General features: G+C 35.6%; 1 protein-coding gene across 2 annotated transcripts; it reads right to left on the bottom strand.

The window, feature by feature from the left end:
• Positions 1 to 2,875: 2,875 nt before the first annotated feature.
• AADAT (aminoadipate aminotransferase) lies at positions 2,876 to 24,404 on the bottom strand. Of its 2 annotated transcripts, XM_011360268.2 has the most exons (14): positions 24,168 to 24,404; positions 23,822 to 23,829; positions 23,347 to 23,515; positions 22,263 to 22,395; positions 18,909 to 18,983; positions 14,541 to 14,750; positions 11,569 to 11,634; positions 10,232 to 10,314; positions 9,697 to 9,793; positions 8,443 to 8,504; positions 8,111 to 8,175; positions 6,678 to 6,784; positions 3,895 to 3,996; positions 2,876 to 2,917 (listed from the first exon to the last, which is right to left on the bottom strand). In XM_011360268.2, the coding sequence occupies exons 1-14, from the start codon at positions 24,236 to 24,238 to the stop codon at positions 2,876 to 2,878; spliced, it is 1,290 nt and encodes a 429-aa protein (XP_011358570.1). In that variant the 5' UTR covers positions 24,239 to 24,404. The 2 variants fall into 2 exon arrangements, with proteins under 2 accessions (XP_011358570.1, XP_011358569.1); XM_011360267.2 differs by lacking the exon at positions 23,822 to 23,829 and having other exon boundaries at positions 24,172 to 24,404.
• Positions 24,405 to 25,844: the final 1,440 nt, after the last annotated feature.

The raw sequence follows: 25,844 nt of genomic DNA, 5'->3' as shown, positions 1-25,844 counted from the left end.
TAAAAGTAAAGGACCATGTTAGAGAATATTTTGAAAATGAAAAATATTATCCAATTGTCGTCTTTTTGATAAATTTGTTCTTAGAATTTAGAGTTGTAATTAAAGTATATGTATATTCATACCCTGATTTTTCATTCCATTTTATATATATTTGTTTTACTATAATATTTTATAAAATGAATGATACTGCTTCATAATGGTGTTTTAGTGGTTGCCTACAACTTAGTTATGTGAATGAACCATAACTGATATAACCATTTTCCTACTCTGAGACATTTAGCCCCAAAACTTCGACTGCTACCCCCAGCATTATGCTATTTTAAATTCCAATTACTATTTTTGCATTTTTTAGTTTCTTCCATATTTTGGGTCATTCTTTACTATAAATGTCTAGAAGTGGGATTCCTGGTGGGTGGAAAGGGTTAACTCAGCAGCTCTGGGTCATTCGAACCATGCACATTCCCTAGAAAGGGCTGTTTTCATGATGCCCTCGGTTGGCTCCTGGGAACTGAACTCTTGGAATATTCTGACCGATAAGAGTGTGTTGCATGTTGGGGGTTGTGACCCATACTACAAGAGTTTTCCAGGGGGTTTTACTAACAATGTGATTTATGGTGAATGCCTTTCCCTCTGAGGGTTTGGAGCTTCAGTAACTGAGGTCAGTCATGTAGGTGTTATATATATATGTGACTGACCCCCAATAAAAACCTTGGACAACCCAATCCAAGTGAGCCTACCTTGTCAACAAGACTTTGCACATGATGTCACAAATCATTGCTGGAGGAATTATGCACATTCTGTGTGACTCTGCTGGGAAGGGATTCTTGGAAGCTTGTGCTGATTTCCTGCAGACTTTGCCCCATGTAGCTTTTCCTTCTGAGATCTTACTATATCTTTTTGCTATAATAAACTGTACCTGTGAATACAACCTCTGGGTCCTCTGCATCCTTTTAGGGACTCATCAAGCTTAATGGTGGTTTTTGAGACCCCTGACTCCCCTGGCTCTGTTTGCATTTAGTTGTAGATAATGGAAACTACTGTAGCTGGTTTAAGCAAAAAATGTTTAATACTCATATATTCTGTGCTTTCCAAAATAGTTAAAAAGGCTGAGAAAGTAGACAGAGATTCCAGGAACGATTTAGCCCCAGAATTTCATTTTGGCAGAAGCAGAAACCACCGAACCTAGAAACTGCTTGTTATAAAATCATGCTGCCTTAGCTATGCTAGCAAAATAGATGCCTAGCATCTTGCCTTGTTCCCTCTTAGCTTAGTTCTGAATCCAGACATCTGAATGACAGACTTAAATCATATCCGGACCTGTAGCTGCAGGGGCATCTGGAAATGTAGTATTTCACTATATATACAACATATATATATATATATATATTGTAGTTAGAGGCAATCTCCTGCTTGAAAGCTGGGGATTATGAATGAACATATAAATCAACTATTCTGTGTTGGTGACAAAAAAAACAAAGCACTCATTTATATAGTGCATGGCTAAACAATTTTAATTATTGTTGAAAACTCCTAAACAAAGTAAATGGAAGGCTAATTTTATTTTTACTTTTATTAAGCTCTTTAATTTATATTTTCTTCTCAGTTTCCTCATCTCAGCCTTCCTTCGGGCTCTGCGTCTCTCGAATTTTCTCCTAAATAACCACCAGAGTTACCTTTGAAAAAGGGATTTGGACTTTGAGCCAGGTGATTCGAGCTCTGAGGTGAGATTTTTGCTCAAGAACTTTAACTGTTGGGAGATGTAACATCTCATCCAGATGCCAGGACAATAATAACTATGATACAGATGTTTATATACACAAAGGTTGGCATAAATAACACATAAATTTCCTAATTTCTTAAAGGAACTTATTGCTATACAACTGCTGGATTTTAGGACACTGTGGTAATTTTTACACAGCAATAGAAAACTAAATACAGGATATTTATGATACACTACCATAATGAGATCCTATTCTTTTACCTGTTACATGTATATGTACAGAAAAATGTCTAAAAGGACGAATGATAAATGCTGACAGCAATTATCACTAGGGGGTGAGACAGTAAGTGGCTTTTACTTTATTCCTTATATTTCTTGAATTGTTTAAACAATTTAAAATAAGCATATATTACTTTGGTGATTAGATGGGAAAAATAAACTTCTTAAAAGGTGGGAAAGAAAATAATTTAAAAAGTATATCCTAAGTACCTTAAAGTGGTGTAGAGATTTAAATTACATAACTGATAAGAATGTTTTTACAAATTGTGCAGTATTATGAAAATGCAATGTAGTAAAATTTTCTAAGTCTCAATCTCTCCTTCATACTTAGAATTAACAGGTCTGATGCCTTTAGGTACATTTAGTGAGTTTCAGAACTTTATTTTACAGGGATTTCTATGGCATAACAATGTTTGTGGTACTCTTATTGAAAATCATTTATAATAGTCAAATTCTAATAATTTTTGCACAAGCTTTCATTAAATTTTCCTAAAAAATTGAAAAAGTTCACATTATATACCATTTTGAACTTTATTTTCTAATATTTTCAAAATAATTTACTGTAAAATGTTAGTTTCAAAGAAAATTTATAGAAATTATAAAGCAACTACAGGTTTCTTTACAGTAAAATCTAAGGCAAAAATAATTTTTTGCAAGTTGAAAATTTATCAAAAGGTACAAGTGGATTATAAATATATTTTGCAATCTGGTGGATTTAAGAGCACTTTAATAAAAGTTGTCTAGTTAAATTACTATATATGACATGTTCTATGAAATCCAATCTGAAAATCTAACATCAACGATCACTTCTTTTTGCTAAAACATAGAAATAATTTCTCTGAAAAATTCATGAGTACTATGAAGAGTTTGATATCTTCATAAAGATTCTTTAATAAGTTCAGCTAATCTCTGGAAGGCCTACAATAGAAAATAGATAAGAATTAATAAAATTAGGATGCTATTTAGGAAGTCTGTCATAACTTTAAAAATTCAAACAAAGAATAGCCACCTAAGGTCAAGATAAGGCAATGAAAAATCAAGTTTAACCTCAGTTTTATCTTATTAGGATGCCATAAATATCATAATATATGTAGGTATAAATATATCTGATTCCCAGGATTTTTTTTTGTTGTTCTTATAGCTCTCAAGGTCATAATTTTCTTTTTTCCACATCAAACATGATTTTATTTTTTTCATATAATCTCTCACCTGCACATACATTCTATATATGTGCAGAAAAATGTTTTAATTGCCCAACTCCATCCTTATATAAAAGCAGAGATAGCTTATGAAAAGCATATTTAACGACATGAGAAAGCAAGTAAATAAAGAACACACAAAGAACCAATACATCTACAAGGATAAATAGAACTCTTCTTAAGGTTAATGACAATAGTCAATTTATAGATCTTTTGGATTCTCAGACACACATTCCTTAGGAACTTGTTTCCTTGGTTGTGTTATTTGGTTAAAGCTACACTTTGTGATTAATTTGAGAATATTATTTTATTTGACCCCTGCTGATATGCTTTTTTCCTCAGTGAAAGAGACTGAGCCTTCATAAGTTTGTACTTTGGTTCATGTTAATTCTATGAAGGAAGTAAAGAGCTTTTCTTTATAACATATTGGTAATCAGCCAACACTGTTTAGTAGGTCTGAAAACTACTCATGAAAACAACAAATTATAACTACAACTTGGTCTCTTCATTTGTCTATAGAAGTCTAGCAAAAAAGTCAAATTTGTCTTTTAATGGTAATTCATGACTTTTCAACTAATACCTGTTTTGCAGAAACTCAAGAAGACAGTAAATTATATCGTAACTCACAAAATGAGCACGTATACCAAAAAACAGAATTTATAGTTAGTGTTACTCTAAAGAAAATATTGTACCTACCACATCCATTTGTTCTGGAGAAGCCAAGGAGAAGGATGCTCTAAAGTAAGGGCTGGGAGCTGAGCTATCGATGTAGAAATCATTTCCAGGAACCATTAATATCTGAGTTTATGGAAAATAAGTGACATACCATTAAAGAAAAACTAAAAGAAAATATAGGTAAATCCAATCTCAGAATGAGGAAAGACTTTTTAAAACTAAAAGCAATTAAAGAAATCACAAGAGAAAAATAAATTTATGTAAAAATTCTGTATGACATACAATAAATAAAACCAAAAGCACAGAAACTGGAAAAATGTTTACAATAATTATGGCAAATGCTACCTCTTTTCCACATGTAAAGAATTCACAGAAACTAAGGAGAAAAACACTAAAATTGTAGTTTTAATGGGTAAAGGGCAGATTATAAAAGAAATATAAATAGAAATGGTAATAAACATGAATACATGCTTAACCTAACTAGAAAAGTAACGTAAGTTAAAACGATGAGATAACATTTTTTAGTTATCAAATTTGGAAGTGATTTTTAAGCTGGGATCTTAAAGATAGGTAGGTGTTGGCTAAGCAAAAAGTTGGGGAAGAGTATTTTTGTAGGAAGATACAGAGGGTAAATTGGCTCCCTCAAAGAACTGAAAGAAGGTACAAAATTTAATACATAAAGCAAAGGAATAACAATGTTAAGTGTGTCAAGAACAGTGGTGAGAACCACTGCGATTCTTGATGACCACTGTGGCAGATAGCTCACTCTGGTTACATTCCCTCTGCTTCCTGGGCATACGAATATATTCTATTCCCCAGCCTCTTTCTAGTTATATGTGGACACATGACTGAAACCTAGCCAATGGATGTGAAGTCATGTGTGCTCCTAGGCCTGACCCATAAAATTCTCCCCTGTGTGATTCACCATGCTCTTTCCATTCTGTAGCCATTTGTGAAATCTATGCATTGAAGACTGAAGAGTAAAGAGGTGGAAGGAACCAGGGTCTCCGAATGACCATTTGGAGCAGAGATGCCTGCAGATCACACACGTTGTAAATATTATGTGAGTCAGAAATAAATTTCGATTGTGTTAAGTCTTTGAGGTTGTTATGTAGTACAATCATGATATTCAAAAGCATTAAGTAAACTGCTTGTTACACAGTATGAATCTGGGCACTGTCTACTAAAGTAAGATGAGTTGGAAGTGAATTGATTTGGGATACTCTGGGGAAAAGATTTCAAGGCAGAGGATGGGATTTTGCATCCTGATTAACAATAAAATGAAAATCATTTCTCTTAAATAGTAGAAAAGTTTTGGCATGTGCTAAAAGCAAGTTGCTGTAAGAGAAGGAGGGTGTGGTAATAATTTCTTTGCAAGATGACCAAAATCTAGGCTAAGGCAGTGGTGATAAAGTTGGAGATTATTTAGAAAAAGTTAAGGTACATGCAACAGGATATATGGAATAAAGGATGAGGACTGAAAAAACTGCAATTAAATAAGGATACATAGTCTGTATCCTTAGCACATAGCTCAGAGATACATACAAATAGCTAATTATCAAATGTTCTTAAGATAATAGCATTGATAGAAAAGCAAAGAAAATATAAACTTGATTATTATGCTAAAATATATTTCTTTGAAATAAATCAGTTTAGTATTTATTAAATACCTAATGTATGCTGTTACTAGGATCAGAACAGTTCATAAAGCATGAGTCCTGCCCTCCAGTAAGATGATTAGAGAAGATGAATGACTTTCCTAAGCAAGTGGAACTGGCACTGGAGTCCAGCCGGTCAGTTTCTAGCTCTAGCCTTTTAGCAGCCTCCTCTCTTAGACAATAGCAGAGTGCTCTGCCAACATCAACACAATCTGTTCTTTTATACATATTGCTTCGAGAAAAAAAAAAATGATACTAGAGATAGATCTTATTGTTTATAAAAAGACTGACAATCATGATAAAAGAATTAATTTATTTGGTAATTTGAAAAACTATGCAGAGATATATTTAGATTTCTAAGCTTAATCAATGCCCCAGAACAAAATCTAATTAGACTTATGATTGAAATATAAAAGGAGAAAAAACATAGAAGAAATCTTCATGGGTTAATTTGAATTGAAAACATTTCTGTGTAATTTTAACCATATAAAATAATTGCACAGCCAAAATACTAGCTATATGCAAACTTTTCAAGAAAGTACACCACAAATGGTCATAAGATCTCGGTGGTGAAATTATGGGCTATTCAAAAACTTTTCATTATATTTTTGTTAAGTTTTTAAGTTTGCTACCATGAATATGCTTTACTTTCATAATCGGAGGGGGCGGGGAACCCTCTATTCTAAATATTAATGGCTAATACTTATTGAGCATTTACTATATGCCAGGTAGTAGTCTAAATGCTTTACCAATATTAACTCATTTAATTATCATGGCAACCTTATGAGGGAGGGATTCTCATTATTTCTATTTTACAGGTAAAACTCAGAGAGGGTAACTTACCCAAAGCCACACATCCAGTAAAGGGTGGAGCTGGAATTCAAACCCAAGGAGTGTCACTCCAGAGAGTGCTCTTAGCTACTAAACTAACCAGTAGCTCAGACTGATGACTATATTTCCATTAATTTAGACAAGAAGAATGGTTATGTAACCTAAAAATCTACTATGATTTTAATAATGAGATAACACATCTGATATTAAAAGATTATGAGTTGAGGTGGTGGGCAATGATAAATATGTCTCTCCATTTTTATTTAAGTAAGAAATTACTTTAAAGAAAAAGTATAACCCCCCCCCCCTTTTTACCTCTTTCTTAATGGCCTTTTCTTTAATCAGTTTTTTTACATCATAAATGCCCTTAATTTTAATCCATATGAACATCCCAGCAGTAGGAACATGCCACTCTGCCAAACCTATAAACAAAAGAAAGGAATAAATATCGCCTGAAGCTATTTTTGATGATATCAAATACATTGTTTAATGATATAATTGCAGTAACTCTTAACTAGTATTTCCAAAAAGATTCCTTTACTGATAGCATTTAAAAATACATAATTTTATAAGTTCTGAAAATTGATGTTCTGAGTTTATTTCAAAAAGTAAGAGTGAGTGTGTGGCTGAAAGGGAGGAAAGGAGCCCAGTGTGTGTTATTTACAATTTTAGTCAGTCTTAGGGTTGGGTAAGAAATATACTACCTATGTCTATTTCCCTTAGATAGAAACAAATCGAAGCCGAATATGACTCTTTCAGTGTTAGAAGAGGATTCTTCAACTCTTTCTAGATTCTTCCAGTTTTCCAATAAATCCTATCATTTGTGTAATAATTTAGAAGTCCAATAGATTAGTTTTTATCAGCATGTAATTAATTATGAAAAGAAGTACTTAAAATCCAGTAATTCCAGGTGCATTTGTAGGCTTTATGCTTCATTGAGGCTCAGGATAGAAAAACCAGGAAGGAAAAGTAATTATTTTGGTTTTAATTATATATATTTCTTTAAAGTTGCTGTTAGTTAAAACCTTTTCTTCAATTCCATTGTAAATGGTAGAACAGTACTCTTAGCATAGAGATAATTCTATTTTTACTGAGACTTCATAGAGAACAAGATATGACAGAAATAAGGAATTGGTTTTTTTGTTTACTTACTATTATTAATATCAAAGGCATTTTTAATGATATAATTAAAGCCATGTAATTCGTTTTACTTTCTTTTTTAAATAGAAAATTAAATCTAAACCATCCTGCAATCAAATTATAGATAATATTAAATAATGTTAGTGATGAAAAGGCAAATCATTTGTAAGAGAAATCCTCTGTAGATTGTACTCTTTTGTCTTTATATAAGCTAGTTAGAAAAGAAGTATATTTGATTGTTTCACAATTCCTCTTCTATTTAGAGGAAAATTTTGAAATAACTCTAAAACCTTTCGAGTATAGATGTTATTTAGCTTTAAGTAACTTATCGCTGGTTGATTATTAGACTAATCGGTCTTTTTTTTTTTTTTTTTTTTTAAACCACAAATTCTTTGCAACAGACAGGTATAAAAGAGATAGGTAGAAATATGCCAGAGCTTGCAGACTGTTACTTCTGAGATTATTTATAGGGTAATATTTTCTTGACAAGAATATTCCTGCACTCTTGTTTCTTTGCCCACAGGATTATTAACAATATTATGCAGTTTTATCACCCACTGAAATAGATGCTACTGTTTAGCACAGGATAGGATATATGTCCCACTCACCACTTAACCACTTCTCTGCAGCTACCAATAATGCATCCTTCTGATTCCTATAGAAATCGATAACCCTAGAAGAAGAAGAAAATAAAAAGGATGTGTTTAGTACACTGACTGCAGAAGCTAAAAGGCTCTGGAGTCCCGTCTACAAGAATTTGTTTTCTATCTTGATAAAAATGTTGAATGCTTGATAAGAGAATAGAGCATATTTATTTGACCTGTCTGGTGGTAAACTTCTTACCATTATATTTTTTCCTTTATTGTGGAATAATTAAAAAATAACAATTAATAAAGCAAAGTCCATTTATATGTAAAATCTGGAACCTAACATACAATACCTGTCTACATGAGCCAGAAAGCCCTCTTCTCCCCATTGGTATAAGAGCTGTGCTACCAGAAGCTAAAAGAGATAAGACAATAACAAATGTCATAGTTTATCCTCTAAAACAGGTTTTTTTCCCCAATCACTCTTGATTACATGTATACCACCACAAGAAAATATAACTAGCTGACTAAGTTTTATACAGTCAGTGATTTAAAATAGATGTTAGTAACAATAAAAATAAATTTATATTGTACTTGCTAAGTGCCAGAAATTATTGCAATATATTAATATATTTTAGCTAATTTAATATTATAATAACCTTATTAGGCAGGTTATTATTTCTATTTTACTGATAAGGAAATACAAGGGTTAAGTTAAATTTCCTGAGGTCACAAAGCTTGGGTTCAAGTCAGATTGTCCAGCTCCTGTTCCATGCTATTAATTACCATACTGTACTTCTTCTCTAAATGTAAAAAACATATAGTAGACATATAAAGTTATATATTTGAAGATTCTTCTATCTAAAATGGAAGTTCTAAATGTTATAAATGGATAGTGAAGTTTTGTTGGTAACAGATACAAAAAGAAAAGGAACAAGTCCCAAACTCAATAAAGCACTCTGTAATGTAAAATATCAAGTGAATGTCCTATTTTACAGAAAGTTCCCTAAGAACTTTGAGTTCTTAGGTAGCAATTCTGTCCTTAAGATCTGATTCTCAAGATTGCATTAGGGAGGGACTCAATTATTTCTCAAAACTTGTGAGGAAGTTTATACATTCTCTAAAATCAACTCTATTTCAATTAAAATACATACCAACCAGTGTCTTTAGGACAGGTTAGCACATGTGCAGTGAAGGCAAACAATGAGTTACTAAACAGGTTTGGAGTTCTTGTTCTCATTGTAGATTCTAAGACAATGAAGCTCAAGCTACATTACTGATTCCAGCCCAGTTCCATTTTGTTCGGGTCAAAAGTTTTTATGAAGTTCCTGTGATAGATGCTAGGTACACAACATGAATAAGATAGCCTGATTCTCAGGGAATTAGGTCTGTGCCACAAAATAACGCCAGATTAGTACCATGCTCATTTGTCTTTTAGAATAAACATCTGGTTTTCTAATTCAGTACATATTACAACTGGTTTTCTAATTCAGTACATATTCAGTGATTTCTCTCCCTGCCACCTTAACTTGGTCTTACTTGTGAGCATCTAATTTTTATTCTTAACTGATTTAATTTTTTTTTTCTATTTCCTAAATTGTCCTTACCTGTGTAAAAGTGCTGGTGTGCAATGTTGCAACTTGCATGTGTAAAACAATTCTCTCTATTAAGGTTTTTGGACCAGTTACAAACCCTATTCTCAACCTACATAAAAAAAGAGAAAAGGCACAGCATAATACCAGTCCTGTACTAATTAATACATGTCATTTTCCTGATTTCACTAGGAAAAGACTTGTGACCTGGGGCAAATGGTCCTAGACAATTAAAATATTCTAATAAAACTAACTACTTCTTATTTAAAATACAAATTTAAATTTAAGTGTACATTTAAAATATAATGCAAGTCTAACCAAGTATTTCTAAATATGCTCTTTCATATACGAAACTGAAAACCTGACCATTCTCTCTACTGGGGATGAACAGAGAGAACAGGCCTATATTTATATCAATAATTTAACTGCTGTTTTCAGGCAAGTGGAATACAAACATATTAAATGAGAAGAATTGTTTAGACTAAAGGATGATGAGGCACAGTTTCTATCTCTTTTAGATCTAGCCTTAAGTTAGAGAATAAGGGCTTACCCAGAGGAGAGGATTTTTGAAAAAGAGTCAGTTCTGATGACACGCCCATCAACGTCCATTGAAAGAAATGTTGGTGCCCAGGGCTTGAAACGGGAAACATAAATACTATTGGTTTGAGAACTCTGTTAGTGACTGCATAGTTAACTTTATGTAGAGAATGGGAAAAGCATGGATTCTAATGAACAGCAGCAGAACCATCTTTTCCATTATCTTTATCTCAACTATTTAAAATGGAGTAAAAACAGAGATGCATGTTCTTTTATTAGTATTTGCATGTTTTGATTACTTTTCTGCCATTCACACACACACACACACACACGCACACACACACACACACACACGTGCACACACACGAACACACACACAAGGGTTTACTCCTTTGGTTAAGATGCCATTATTAAGAATTTAGGGAAACCTCACCCAGGCCCTCCTGGCCCTAAGGACTAAAATTCAGGATTAACAGATTTAGAAACAGATTTAGAAGAAAGATTCAAGAAAAACTAGTTTGGATAAGATATAAAGAGGGTCAGAAGCATTCAGGATTGTTTAGAGAGAAAATGTTGATCCTTAGAACTAGAAAGATAAAAGATGAAGCTGATGATGAGAAATTTAATCAATATAAATTATTTGCTTCAAAAGTAGATGTATACAAGAAAGGGAGCCACGATCACATTGAGGATGGGGTGTAGGGAGGCAGACATACTATTCATTCAGGCAAACCATATAGAGAAATTAAAAGTTTTTCTTTCCAGTAGATTTAAAGGGGGAATCAAATCCAAGTATATGTTCTCAGCAGCCCTGAGAGCAAATAAAGATAGTGTTTGAGTTTGAGAAACCAGGCATTGAGAGTCTGTATCACTACTACTGTCTGTTAGGAACAAATGATTATGAAAAGTGGCATACCTATGTAGTGAGAAGAAACCTAAAAACCCATTCTACTGCAAGTAAGATCCAAGACCTTAAGGATAGGGATGGCAAATATGTGGCATGGTGCCAGTAATGCCTTATGTCCATAATGGATGTCACTAATTGATCACAATCCTCTTTCTCTTTCAGCTTGAAAACAGCTTCCAAATCTTGTGTTTGTCCAAATGCACAGTATGGAGCACCAGCTACCATTTTAAAAGTAAGTTATTTCTAGAAAGAACAGTAATACCAAAATGAGAAGTACTAATTCCATGATAAAACTAAAAGGCTAAAAGTTGAAGTGGTAGTAAATTATCAATCATTTAATTTCAATGTAAAGGTGGATTAGCTGCCAGGCTAAAATCAAATGCAGTGTAATAACTTACAACAGTTTATCTTCTAATTGTGAAATAAGTTCAATTGTCACTTACCTTGTTGAATTGGAGAAAATAGTAAGGATCATCTTCTATTATGAGGAAATCATATTTTCTTGCAAGCTAAAAAAGGTTAAAGTAGTATATTTATTTCTTAACTGCTATATAAAATCAAAAGCATTTGGAACCATAATTCTTTGTCTACATTCATTCAAGAAGCTATTGAGTGCCTACTGTCTAGACTAGTGGTCTCCAAACTTTTTGGCACCAAGGACCAGTGCTTCTATGAGAATCTAATGCCTGCTGATCTGAGGTGGAGCTGAAGCAGTGATGTGAGCACTGGGGAGCGGCTACAAATACAGATGAACCTTGGCTCGCTCACCTGCTACTCATCTCCTGCTGTATGGCCCAGTTCCTAACAGGTCACAGATTAGTTTGGCACCCCAAACTAATGAAGATGGATAAGGCACTAGAGGCTCTTGTTCTCATGGAACTTACATTCTAGTGAGAAAAATGAAATATACATAAGCCAATGGATAATGAAGACATATTAGATGGGGGACTTTAGAGCTATGCAGGACACTAAACAGGGTGCTCAGTATGACAAGAAGGAGCCAGCTGTGGAAATATCAGGGAAGAAGCTTCTAGACTGAGAGATGAGCAAGAGCAAAGGCCTTTGGGCGACAAAAGAACTTGGCCCGTTTAAGGGTTGGAAAGGCCAGTGTGACTGCAGCAAATGGGCTACAAGAAGGTTGATAAGAGGCCTGAGAATAGCTGACCAGGACAGCTTTGCAAGGCAGATAAAGGACTTGGTATTTTATTTTAACTGTAGCGGGAAGCCCCTGGAAGATTGTTAACAGAAGGACAATGAGACTGGCTTTCCATTTACATTTCAGCAGGGGGAGGACAAGAGTGGCTGCTGTGTGAAGAATGGTTAGAGACCAAGAGTGGAGTGCAGCAGGGGTCTGGTGGGGAAAGCATCCTAGTAGATAGCGAGGGAAGTAAGCTGGTATCTAAGTAGGTGGCGACAGAAATGGTAGTGGAGAGAAATGGATGGATTTGAATAATTTGTTGGTATACTCAATAGAATGGGTTGGATGTAGGGGCGGGGGTGAAGAGAGAAGAGAAAGAGAGGAATAAAAGGTAATTGTTCATGCTGGCACAATTTATGGAGATGGAGAATGTGAGGGCCTGCGAATTGGAAGTTTGGGTGTGGCTGGACAAAATCAAGAGTTCTATGTGGCCATGCTAGGTTTAAAATGCCTATTAGATATTTATGTTGGATGTTGGATGCAGAAGTTGAGTATTAAAGTTGTAAGCAGAAGTCTGGAGTTCAGGGGAGAGATATTTCATTATAGAACAGAATTACAACCATAGAACCAGATGACACTGTCTAGGGAGTGTATAAATAAGAAGAGAAGCTCAGGACAGAAACCAGGAGTGTTTGATAAAAATAAGGCAGTATTTCAGTACATGCAGTCATGCACCACATAATGACATTTCTGTCAACGATGGACTGCATATACGACAGTGGTCCCATAAGATTATAATGGAGCTGAGAAAACAATATGCTGCACACCTGAAACTAATGCAATATTAAACGTCAACTGCAACTGAAAAGCAAACAAATAATAAAAAAAATGAATAAAATGTAGAAAAAAAAATCATATCACCTAGTGACGTGGTGGCCATCACAACATCGTAGCACAATGCATTACGTGTTTGTGGTGATGATGGTGTAAACAAACCTGTTGAGCTGTCAGTTTTATAAAAGTATAGCACATAAAATTATGGACAGTAGTATAAATAATACTTGATAATGGTAATAGATGACTGTTACTGGTTTATGTATTTACTATACTTTAGTATATTTTAGAGTGTACTCTTTCTATTTATAAAGAGAGGTTGGCTGTATAAACAGTAGGTAGTGTTATGGCAGCAGCAGCCTCATGCATCTCCTGTTTACCTTGTCTCTTGGCTGCATCATTTTCTCTTGTGCTTGATTTAACCTCCTATTGTTTTGTATAGTAACATGCTGTACAGGCTTGTAGCCCAGGGGCAATAGGCTACATCATATGGCCTGTACCATCTAGGTTTGTGTAAGTGCACTCTATGATGTTCGCACAACTGCAAAATTGCCTAATAACACATTCTCAGAGCGTGTTTCTGTTGTTAAGTGGTGCATGACTCTGTGTTCTTGAACAATATTGTTTCATTATAATGTTGATGAGATGCTGTAGGAACTTAACTCTTGTTTATCTCAATTAGCTTATGATACAACTGATTTTGTTATATGTCATTTTGCTTAAAGTTGCAACGTTAAGTGAAGATTTTATATTTATACACACACATATATGTACGTATATATGTATACTCATATATACAAGATTTTAAACATTTCCTTTTACTCATTATATATGTGATTCTACTACACATAATTAAATTCTATATATTTTAACATGGGTTTGGTACTTATTTTAAAAGCTATTTGTAGTGAAAGGCTAGGGAGTACAGTCAGGTACACGAAAGACTTTACAAAAAGTCACATTTCTCTTATTTTTGAAAGATTTCTGTATAGCTCCATATTGTTTGATATTTTAAAAAAAATGTTTGTGGTGAAAAGCTTAGGCATTGTAGTCAGGTACCTAAAAGAGACTTTACAAAAGGAACATGCCTCTTAATTTTAAAGAATTTATTTTTAACCTGACTTGACAAAGAGTAAGAAAAAGAGACAATTCAAAAATACAAATTAAAAATAATAAAAATCAAACTTGGGGTCAAATATTAAAAAAATCTCATAAAATTTAAAATCGGGCCAAGAACACTCTTTCTTTTTATGAAAATACCAATTAAAGGGAAAGAGAAATCTCGTAGTTAACAAAGGAGGTAGTAATTTCTTATGTTTAAATTTATTATGACCCTTGGCATAGCTGATTTTCTGTTATTAAGAAAGGGAACTTGCACAGTACTCTTCTAAAAAGTCAAAAAGAAACAAGAACATAGCCACATAACACATTCTTTTAAAATACCTCATAAATTTCCTTTTTGCGATCACTTGTTAATGAGTTTCCAGTAGGATTGCTGCCATTTGGGATAGTATAAAGAAATTTGGGGGTGTTTTTCTTAGGGTTCTTTGAATCTTCTGGTTTCCATTTAGAAAGTATTTCTTTGAGGGAGTTTGGAATAATTCCATATTCATCACTGCAAACGTTAATAATGTTGCAGCCCAGTGGTAGAAGCTGTTGACCACAAAGGAAAACAGAAAGCCCAAGGTTCAGACATGATTACAAAATATGTGTCATTGATTCTTCTTATATTAACTAGGAATGTTACCGTTTACACTCTTCAGTCCATCAACCTGCACTCAGCTCTGTGCTCCTGATGGTTGAGGTTGTATATTCTAAAACTATTGTTGCCCCGGGGTAGATTACATTATGGTTCAAAAAGACTCCCTATCAATTCGCAGGGGAAGGATTATACTTCTTTCCTCCTATATGTCAGGCTTGGCCATGTTTCTGGCACTGGCCAAAAAACTGTGAGCAGAAGCGATGTGTGTCCCTTCCAAGCAGAAGCTTTAAAATCCAGCTTATGGTTCTCTCTTTTTCTTTTCCCTCTGCTTTGAGATTCACAATGGTGCAGAAAGAGGCTGCTTCTGGCAACTTGGGGCTTGGGATGAAGGTGACATGGAACAGAGCCGTAGTTGCCTCGTAGTGGCCATGTGGTATGAGAGAAAAATGTCTGTAGTGGTAAGCCACTGAGATAGATATTGTTACATAACACAACCCAGCCTCTTCTGACGAATTATCTTTATAGGTATAATTAGAACTGGTTCATAAAGTCAGTGTTTATTAATAAATGTTTTTTGACCGTAAATTAATTCTATAAAGCATCTGTTATGCTAATATATAAACTAGTTACAAGCAAAGGTGATATTCAAAATATTTAACAAGTGGTGTAGCATGGGCACATCAGATATAGCTACAGGCTAGAAGGGGGTCCTGGAGACTCCCTGCTATGCCAGCATTAATAATCCATCGTGGGAGGGTCAGAGGGGTCTTAGGAGAGGGCTAGGAAAGCCAAGGTGGTAATGGGACAGTCGGGGGGATAAGGTAGCCACTCACCAATGATCGTGGAAGTACTTCAGTATTTTACGAATTGCTAAAGCTGAACTGGCAAGTAGTAGCCTTACTTATAGTTATAATTTTATAAAAATCTTGTGGAATCTTATTATTGGATGAAAACAAACGCAAAAAATCAGAACTTAAAAAAAATAACAATAATCGAATGAGGTTCTCAGAAAAAAATTTCAAAAGATAAGCAAACACTTTTTAACACTCAAATGTAGAATTATGCCCTAAGTGGGGATAATCAAGTTGCTACTTATGAAAAATTTAAACAGTCTAAGATAGGAGACTAGACTTTGGGTGATGAGTATGCAATGCAATATATAGATGATGTATTATAGATTTGTACACTTGAAACTTATATAATGTTATTAACCAATGTCACCCCAATAAATTTACTAAAAAGTAAGAGGTCTTAGACTTAAAAAGCACATCTACCATGAATATAATAAATCAATATTGGGCCACAAAATAAACACATATTTCTTATTAGCATATGTCCTTATAGGTTGGCACTCAGTTTCTGTTTGGATATGTGAAAACATTGTGCATATGTACATGCATACTGTTTATGTAGACACAAATTTTATACTTATAGGATTATATAATCTTAAGTCTTAGGAGTTTAGGAAAATAATTAGTAATTAGTATTCAATCATTAGGAAAAGGCAATTATTTTACTTCAGTTTTCTTAACTGTGGTAAAATATATATAACAAAACTTTTACCACGCTGAAGAGTACAATTCGGTGGCATTAATTACATTCACAATGGGTGCATCCTGCATCATCGATTTCCAAAAGCTCTTCATCACCCCAGGTAGAAACTCTGTACTCATTAAGCAATAGCTCCCCATTCCTCCCTCCCCCATACCTGGGTAACCTCTAATGTACTTTCTGTCTCTGAATTTACCTATTCTAGATATTTCATGTAAGTGGGATTATACAGTATGTGTCTTTTTGTGTCTGGCTTCTTTCATTTGGCATAATGTTTTTGAGGTTTATCCATGTTGTAACATGTATCAGAACTTTGTTCCTTTTTTATAGCTCAATAATATTCTATTGTACGTACATACTACATTTTGTTATTCCTTCACCCATTGATGTACGATCAGGTTGCTCCCACCTTTTGACTATTGTGAATAATGCTGTAGTGAACATTTGTATTTCTGTTTGAGCATCAATTTTTAATTCTTTTTGGGCATATATCAGAAGTGGAATTGGTGAGTCACACAGTATTTCTGTGTTTAATTTTTTGAGGAACTGACAAGTTTTCCACAGTGGCTGTATCATTTTACATTTCTACCAGCAATGCACCAGGATTCTGATTTTTCCACATATTCACCAATATGTTCTATATTCCATTAAAAAAATCATAGCCATCCTAGTACATGTGAAGTAATATTTTTCTGTGGTCTTGATTTTCATTTCTCTGATGACTAATTGATGCTGAACATCTTTTCATGTGCTTATTGGCCATTTGTATATCTTATTTGGAGAAATATCTATTCAAGTCGTTAGTCTATTTTTAAATTAGTTTTTTTGTCTTTTGTTGTTGAGTTATAGGAAGTCTTTACATATTCTGGATATTAAGGCCTCATCATATATAAAGCTTGCAGATATTTTCTCTCATTCTTTCTCTCATTCCTTCCTTTTGTATGTGAAAATCCAGTTGTCCCAGCACAATTTGTGAAGAGACTATTCTTGTCCTTTCGAATGGACAAGAATGTCAAAATCAACTGGCCACACATCTATGGGTTTATTTCTGGACTCTTGATTCTATTCCATTGGAATATTCAGAGCATAAAGGCATCTCATTCAATTACCCTTACTTTATGCTAGAATTAGTTTTACAACATTTGTATCGGGTGGCAATCAAGAGTAATTTTGAGCACCCACAGTGATGAACGATGCTTTACCTTCCTAGAGAGTCAGGTAAGGCTGATGGTTAGAAAGTTGTTATATTGAAATTGTTTCCCTGTAGTTTCTAGTCTTTGGTTCCAATTCTCTCAATCTAAAGACATGCACAGACAAATCTAGTTCCTCTGTCACCTGGCTAACTTTTACATGAGGATAGTTCTCATGTTTGTTGAGTCTTCTCTTTTGGGGGAAGATAGCCACAGTTCCTAAAACCATTCGTCATGTAGTATGGTTTCCAGTTTCCTACTCACTCTGATTACTATTCTCTGACTGCCCCACTTGGTGTACTTATCTACCCTAAATCATTGTATCTCAAACAAACCTAATTCTCAGCAGTGCGTTCTGACCAGTGCATAGCAGAGCCAGATGACTAGCTCCCTCCTTCTGGTTATTATAGTCGTATTAATTTAACACTGGAGTGGAAAGTCCTAATTACTATGTTAATTTGCAGTTATATTAAATTGGCATATAACATGATTATACTTAGGCATATAGCAATTAAAGATGGTAATGAAAAAATAAATTTTTGTAAATTATGTCACATTTCAAGTGACATCTGAAGAAAGCTGGGCATGATTTTGCACAACCCAATTTTTTAAAATTTAATTTTATTATTAGTTTCAAGTGTACAGTATACTGGTTAGACATTTATATAGCTTATGAAATAATCCCCCTGATTGCTCTTTTTCTCTCTGTCCCTATGCCTAGCCATTTTATTACAGCTGACTGCATTCTCTATGCTGTGCTCCCCATCCCTGTGACCACCTATCAACTACTAATTTATACTTCTTTAACCCTTCACCCCTTTCTCCCGCTCCCCCAACCCTCCTGTCTTTTAGCCATCACTAGATTGTCTTCTATGTTTGTGAGTTTGTTTTTGATTAGTTTGTTCTTTTTGTTCCTTAGATTCCACATATAAGTGAAATCATATGGTATTTATCTTTCTGTTTGATTTATGTCACCGAGCATAATAACCTCTAGGTCCATCCACGTCGTTGCAAATGGTAGGATTTCATTTCTTTTTTTATGGCTGAGTAATATTCCATTGTATATACGAACCATAACTTCTTTATCCAATTGTCTATTGATGAGCACTTAGGTTGCATCCATATTTTGGCTACTGTAAATAGTTGCACAACCTAATTTTAGTACCTATACATTTAAATTTGATAAAAACAAATGTATAAAACAGAAGACACATTTAACATAGTTTGCATATATCATTTAAGATTCTCTTGTTTACAGATGAAAGATGCTATTTTATTTTTTAGTGGACAGATAATTCTAAAGGTGCAATAGGTTTTTCTTATTTATTATAAGAAAGAGAGTTGCCTTTTATAGAAATGTATACTCACAGCATGAAGTGTTCCTGAATAAACAGGTTCATTTAGGAGGACATTATCTCCACGATTAATGGTCATTTCAAACACCTAACAAAAGAAGCATAGGATAGGTTGGATAGTATTGTTTCATTCTTAGAACCCCCCCTTTTTTTTTTTTAATTTGCAATCACTAAGATTCCAGAGTAGGAGTTGGCATATATTCTGTAAAGTGGCAGATGGTACATATTTTGTGAGCCATAGTGTCTGTGTTGCAACTACTTATCACTGACTCTGTGAAAAAGAGCCATAGACAATATGAAAAAGAATGGGTGTGGCTGAGTTCCAATAAAACTCTATTTACAAAATCAGATGGAGGCTGGATTTGCCTTTCAAGCCAACCTCTGTTCTAGGGTTAAATGAAAATTAACATAACTGCTTTGGCTCCTAAAATTCATATTATCCTTTTAGTCCTTCTTTGAAAATGTATTAAATCTTTACTATAATCCAGGCTTATATAAGATATGGAAATAAAATGATGAGTATAATGACATGGTTATTAGTCTGGAGGTACTAGTCTACCAGGAAAGCTAGACACTAATCAACTAATTACTCAAATAAATGTATATTTAAAAACAATGATGAGTGCATTAAGTAGATACACAGTGTTTTAAGAGCTGTTGTTAAGAGGACTTGGGTATTCAGGAAACAGAGCATTCAGAGAAAGCTTCCCCGAGAAAGTGATGAGTTGGTGTAGAGGTGACAATGGGTACATTCTGAGAAACTGAAAGAGTTCTGTGGCTTGAAGCAGAGTATAAAGAGGAGAGTGGAGTGATAGCAGACAAAAGTGGGCAGAGACCACACCATGAAGGCATTTGGGCCAACTGAGGCCAGTAAGAAGTTTAGGTAGAGGGTGGGAACAGGGAGTCAGTCATATAATCAGATCATTCTGGTTACAATAAGAAAGAATGAAAGAGGAATGAGAATATATGTGGAAAGTTTGGAAATTTTTTATGATTATTTGGCACAGATAAGGGTAGTCTGAATTAGAATGATGATGATGGTATTGGAGAGGAGAACTGAGAAGTATTTAGGAAATCAAACCAACATAATTATGGACTATAGGGGAGAGAGGAAGAGGAAGTATCAAAAATGACTCCTAAGTTTCTGGATATGGAAGTAGATGATGTGAGTGGTGCCATTCCCTGAAAAAACAGACCCCAAAATTTGTCCGAGGGAGATGATGAGTGTGGTTTGGTCTGAGGTGCCTTTAAAACATCTTGTGATATATGTCAGGTGGACAGATGGATAAATGGACTTGGAATTTATCAGCATATGATCGATCATATTGATGTAAATAGAAGTACCCAGGGAGAGTGTACAGAATAAGGGCAGAAGAAATTTGAGGCCTGAGCCTTGAGGAACCCCAATAAATAATGGCCATGTAGCAGACATAGCCATGGAGGCAGGGAAAGTGGGCCTCCAGAGAGCTGTCCAATGTGGTGCCCAGAGGCCAGAAGAGGAGAGTATTTCAAAAAGGATGGGAAGGTCGACAATGTCAAAGGATATTTAGAGGCCAAGTAAGACAAAGCTTGACACATTTAGGAGATTTTGCAGAAAATATGATGCCTACTGACATCAACAGAGCCAGACAATAGATATTTCCAGCCTAATCAAAGGAGTCTATTATTACTAAAGCTTATATCAATCACAGAATAATCTTTTCTTACCTTGCAATGTTTCACAATCCCCAGTTCAAGCCTCTCCTTCCTATCATTTTAACAACCTACATCTCATGGCAAACAGTATTGCCATTATCAATTGAGACAGATTTTACTTTTGTTTACTGATTTGGCCTAAGATGATCAATTTACCATTTCCTTATGAGCTTTTAGCATTTTATGACAAACAGTATTCTCTGAAAAGTTTCTAATTGATTTGGGCTTTACAGGATATCCTAAGACCAAGCAAATTGCTTGAATGGCATGTGCATTATCAATAGATCAAATGAAAACCTAATTACTTACATTTTCCATGTCAATTAGGGGACATGAGAATGTCAAATATCCTAAATGAAGAGAAGGACTGTTTATTATCTGGTAGCACTGTTTAATAGATGTAGATAGGAACAGAACATAGGCACTTAAAATAATATCTATCCTAGAGGACAAAGTGGAAAAAAATGTTAAACCAGAGTCCCACTTAGGCCTCTGCAATAAGCATGTCTATAAATAAGTAAGTTATTGATGTATTTGGCCATCTATGCTATCTTGCTTCTTTAATATTACTGATGTTGTGACAGGTAAAGAAGAAATTGTCTTGAGCATCTTTGTGGAAAAAAAAGTTCATAGTGTACCTTCCTAAGAAAAGAATTTCATGGAAAAGAACTTTTTTTCACATTAATCTATAGAGCCACAAATGTTTCTCTTCAAGCAAAAACTCTAATAGTAAATAAAAAAGAGGGAGGAAAATTATAAAGATTCCTATTCCCTCAATACATTATTCTATAATAATAATTTAACTAAAATTTATTAAAGCTAACCAGATTACAGCTTTCACATTTACATAAAGCTACTCTGGTTTATGATAAGAGTCTTATTTTAATCTAGATATGAAGATTGAATATTGAGAATCTTTTTTCAGGACTAATTATTCATGAAAAAGAAAAGAAAAATACAACGAAACCATAGTTGCAGTCTCTTTATTGTGGGAACCACCCAGTGTTGGTTACGTCTGTGGAGTTCCTGGGACCCAGGAGAGAGACGGATAGAATGCAAGTGAGTGAGCGAACATGAGGCTGAGAAAGAAAGAGAGAGGGGGAGAGAGAGAGAGAGAGAGAGAGAGAGAGAAAGAGAGAGAGAGAGAGAGAGAGAGAACACCTAGAGTGAAGTCAGAGACACAGACATATACTTAGATCTAGAGAAACACAGCCAGATGGAGACGAGATACATGCAGTGGCAAGCACAGTTGATTACATAAGCAGACATGCAAAGAAATTACATTTCATCTGAGGAGTATCAAGATATGCCCATTAAAGAATTTAAAAATTACACTACAATTTTATAACTAAAATAACATAAATCAAACGTAATGTGAATCTTTGAGTCAGGTGAAATTAAGCAGTGCTCACTAAGCTTCTGGTAGGAGTTAAATAGGATTAATGGGAATCCTGTTTGAATGACTCATAGCTCTGGGTCTTTGATCACATGATCTGTTTAAGAAAAATCAGGCTGGTGAATGTTTTTTAAGTTCCCCGTTTGCAATTCTAGGTAAAGACAAGAAAGACTACCAGTAACTCACAAAACATGATCCTCCTGTTTGTAAGAGATGACTATTTATGAACATATTTGATTTTTAATGTGGGCTGGTACCCTTTTCTTTCAGTCTTACCTTATTAAGACCGTCTTGGCTGCCAGATGTGACACATATGTCCATTTGTCCTTGGCTGGATGGATAATGGATAGTGGGAGGATTGTGCAATTTTACTTGTAACTGTTTTAGCCAGGACAACAGCTCCGGGATTCTAAAGTATAAAATGTATTTTCAAATTTATAGTAGTAAATATTATAATAAAAGTAGAGAGAAATTAAATGATAGCCTTATAATAGGTACTTTATACATTCAATTTTAAAATCCTCAACCTTTTTGCCAATATTAATATCCCTATTTAAATGACAAGGTAACAGACTTAGAGATTAAGAAATTCACATAAAGTCAATTAGCCAGTGATTAAATAAGCCGAGATTTAAGTCAACATCTTTCTTATTCCAAAGCCCACATTCCTTATTTTATAGAGCACTCACAGCATAATAGATTCTTCATTCTCCTTAGGAATATTTCCACAGGCTTCCTAGAAGTTCAGACTCAAAAAGTTCTTGGAAAGAAAAGCCTATGTATGTATTATATATAATATAATTCATATATACAAAACATGTATTGTATTTCAATATACATTTCAATCACAGTAGAAGGCTTTAATAAAATGTAATTACACTCTATAAATTATCCTTTATCACTGGAAAAAGATCAGCTAAGGAAAATTTTAAGGTATGTGTTCTAGGTTGCCTGTAAGAATTAAAGACATCTGAACTGAGGGTAACATATTTTCATGGCTGCCTGTTTAGAAAGAGAACATCATTCTTAAAAATTGCCCCAGGACTTTAAAATTATTGCTTCCTGGAACATCCTTTTCATCCCTTCTCCTAACCTGCTTCTTCACCTAGCTATCTTCTCATGTTTTTTTAGTCTCAGCTCAAATGGCACTTTTTTCCCAGAAGCCTTCTCTGACTCTCTCTGTTATGTAAGAGTGAGAAGCACTCAATATCCCTGTGGTTATTAATTATTCTTTGAAAACTCTTCTCCAAACCTTCCTAACTGTTGAATGCCCAGTTAAAAAAGATAAAATCACTTTATCAGTGGGCCTTAGACTACTGCTCATAAAACGAGCCAACAAAACTCAAGTATCTATAGTCACCCAGCAGTTTGAGAATACTGAAGTGCTCTCTTCATCATCTCTTCGTCAAACTGGATGGTCTTGCCATCTTCTGTGGTGATAACAGCAGTCTTAAAAGGGAACATGCTTGGATTTGGTGATCCAGTAGCCAAAGAGATGACGGATTTCGGTGCCCTGATCAATAACTCATCTACAATAAATATGGAAGAGAATAAGAAACACTTTCATTGAAGACTTTTCTAAATAGACATAGTTTAGTATGTTGCTTTGTAGCCAATACAACTGTAAAGTTTAACAATATCTAGCGATAGGATGTTAATCTAAAATAGACGTAAAGTAACTTTTTTGGACCAGCCTCATTGGTGGAGGAACTAAGCAATGGAGATGTCCAACTAAGAAGGCAGAGTAATCAGGAAAGGCGCCAAAGGCCACACTACACTATTAGAAAACGCTCCTCCATTTAGTCCTTACCTGCCTGTCAAGCTTCATGGCTCACGCCTTTCTCTCCCCATTCACCAGGCCCTCTCCACTCGGCACACATCTGCACACTGTGCCTAACCCCTACTCGTGTCGGGAAGAACCTTTCTAGATAGCATTCCCTGTCTCTGTCCAAGGACCTGTCCCACAACAGCCTGGGCCTCTATTGCTGCTCCTACTACTTTCGAGCAGAGATAATAGATTCCCCGCCTAGCCCGAGTTCTTCATGATTCGCATGCAGAGCCCGGTTCACACAGAGCTTTCACAGTTGAATGACTGTAACCGAGCGGTGACTGTAGACACCACCCTTAGGGGCTCTGAGAGAACCACCCCCACCTCCAGGAGAAGGGGTGCTGCCGCAGCACTCACTCAACATTCGGATGGCAGAAGGCCTTCTTGCTGCACTCGTCGCCGTGAGGAACCGTGCGTAATTCATGTCTTTGATACTCAAGCACCCTCTTCAGCAGTTGAAAGCTAAAACAACCAAACAGCTGCGTCAGAGCACTTCCTCCTGTCTCTGGAAACGCCACCTCAGTTGTCCTGCAGCTGCGTTTGGGTTCCCCAGTGCGGTGCTGGAAGAGCGCCACCGAAACTTCCTGAACAGGCCTGGGAGGGTGGCAAGGCTGGCAAAGTCCACCCGCAGAGAGAGGGTTCGCCCCATCTCCCCCGCCCGCGCGGGGTCGAGGCCAGGTCGGCGCTGCCACTCTCCGTCCCACCCCTCACCGCAGCCTATAGTCGTCGGCCGCGCTCACCTCCCGGCTGAGGTCATCGCCCGCGGCACGCGGATCTGGGAGTGAGCGCTGCGAGGCCCCTGCAGACCTGGGCCAGTGCCTGAATCAGTCCAAAGAGAGTACGTCTCTCGACCTCGCAGCTGGGAGAGCCGCAAGGAAGTGTCCCCGTAGGCAAAGGCACCAGTACTGGGATCTCTCCGAGGGGCTAGTGGGATGTGGGGCCCGTAATTTCCCCGCGATCCTAATCCGTGAGTACCATCTGGCGGCGGCTTTGGTCCGTTGCAGCCGGCTCCCTAAATTGCATTCCGCCTGGCGCTGCATGGGACTGGACGCTGGTGGCTTACCTGGCCTCCCCTGGCGACGCAGACAGTGTGAAATACTGTCCTTTCATAATACAACCATAGGGACTATTCTGAGAAGTCACCAAGGTGACCCTGATGATTTCCAGCGTAACTTTCTCCAAGATCTGAGCATTTTAGAGTGAGAGTGGAGTGTTGGTAGAAATTTCAGACGATCACTCAGAAGATCTCAAATTTTAGTGTCTCCCTTCTCCTTGGATTTTTCTGACCGTTTATTATGGACTTAGGTTGGAAGTGTATATCCAAAGAGATTCATCTGTGAGTCTAGCACCATGCCATTTCCTTACAGAATAGTTAGTCCTCCCCACCTTCCACCTTTCACGGCACCCCCCACCCACTCATTTTTCTCTGTGATTTTTCCATCCTGAATCGCCGAGGTGGAATTCACAGGGTTCTATGTGAGCACTTTAATGAGACATCTCTCTTTTTTATTCTTAAACAGGTATAAAAGAGTCATTTATTTTTAACAAATTCAAAACTATGTTCAATCATGCAGTAAACATTAAGTACTTTCTGGAGGAATGTTGACACATTGCCAAAGGGCTCTTGTCTAGTCATAAATAAATTGGTCTAGATATGAATTGCTCTTATGCAGGTCCTGGCATCAGAAGAATGAAGTAACCTAGTGAAATCTCTAAGTAAGCCAGCAGCTAAGTAACAGGGGAATATCATTAGTAAAGCTGTTAGAAACCCAAGAGACTGTAGAGTTCTGGATTCAGAGGCTTGAAGTACATCAGTTTTCTCACAAATCTGTTGTTGGCAGGATTAAACGAGATAATCTATATTAAGCTCATTAGCACAGTGGCCTGCGCATTGTAAAAACACCCAGTAAACGTTAGCTGTTTTATTATGAATAGCACTGATGCTTTTAGCAAAATTTAAGGACTCAGTCTCCAAATACTATTGGCTAGAGAAATTATGTGGCAACTTTTAAGTTATATCGTATGTACAA

The sequence above is a fragment of the Pteropus vampyrus genome, unplaced genomic scaffold (assembly GCF_000151845.1).
Source record: "Pteropus vampyrus isolate Shadow unplaced genomic scaffold, Pvam_2.0 Scaffold53, whole genome shotgun sequence".
Lineage (NCBI taxonomy): Eukaryota > Metazoa > Chordata > Mammalia > Chiroptera > Pteropodidae > Pteropus > Pteropus vampyrus.
The sequence above is the reverse complement of the archived record's forward strand: the minus strand, read 5'-3'. Positions and strand labels throughout refer to the sequence as shown.

Bases quoted from the DNA above. Each gene is read 5' to 3' on its own strand.
- AADAT (XM_011360268.2), bottom strand. From the start codon at position 24,238: ATGAATTACGCACGGTTCCTCACGGCGACGAGTGCAGCAAGAAGGCCT. The intron at 18,984-22,262 runs GTAAGACTGAAA...TTCTTTTGTTAG, and splicing joins GCCAAGACGGTCTTAATAAG to GTGTTTGAAATGACCATTAA. The intron at 10,315-11,568 runs GTAAGTGACAAT...TCCCGTTTCAAG, and splicing joins ATTTTCTCCAATTCAACAAG to CCCTGGGCACCAACATTTCT.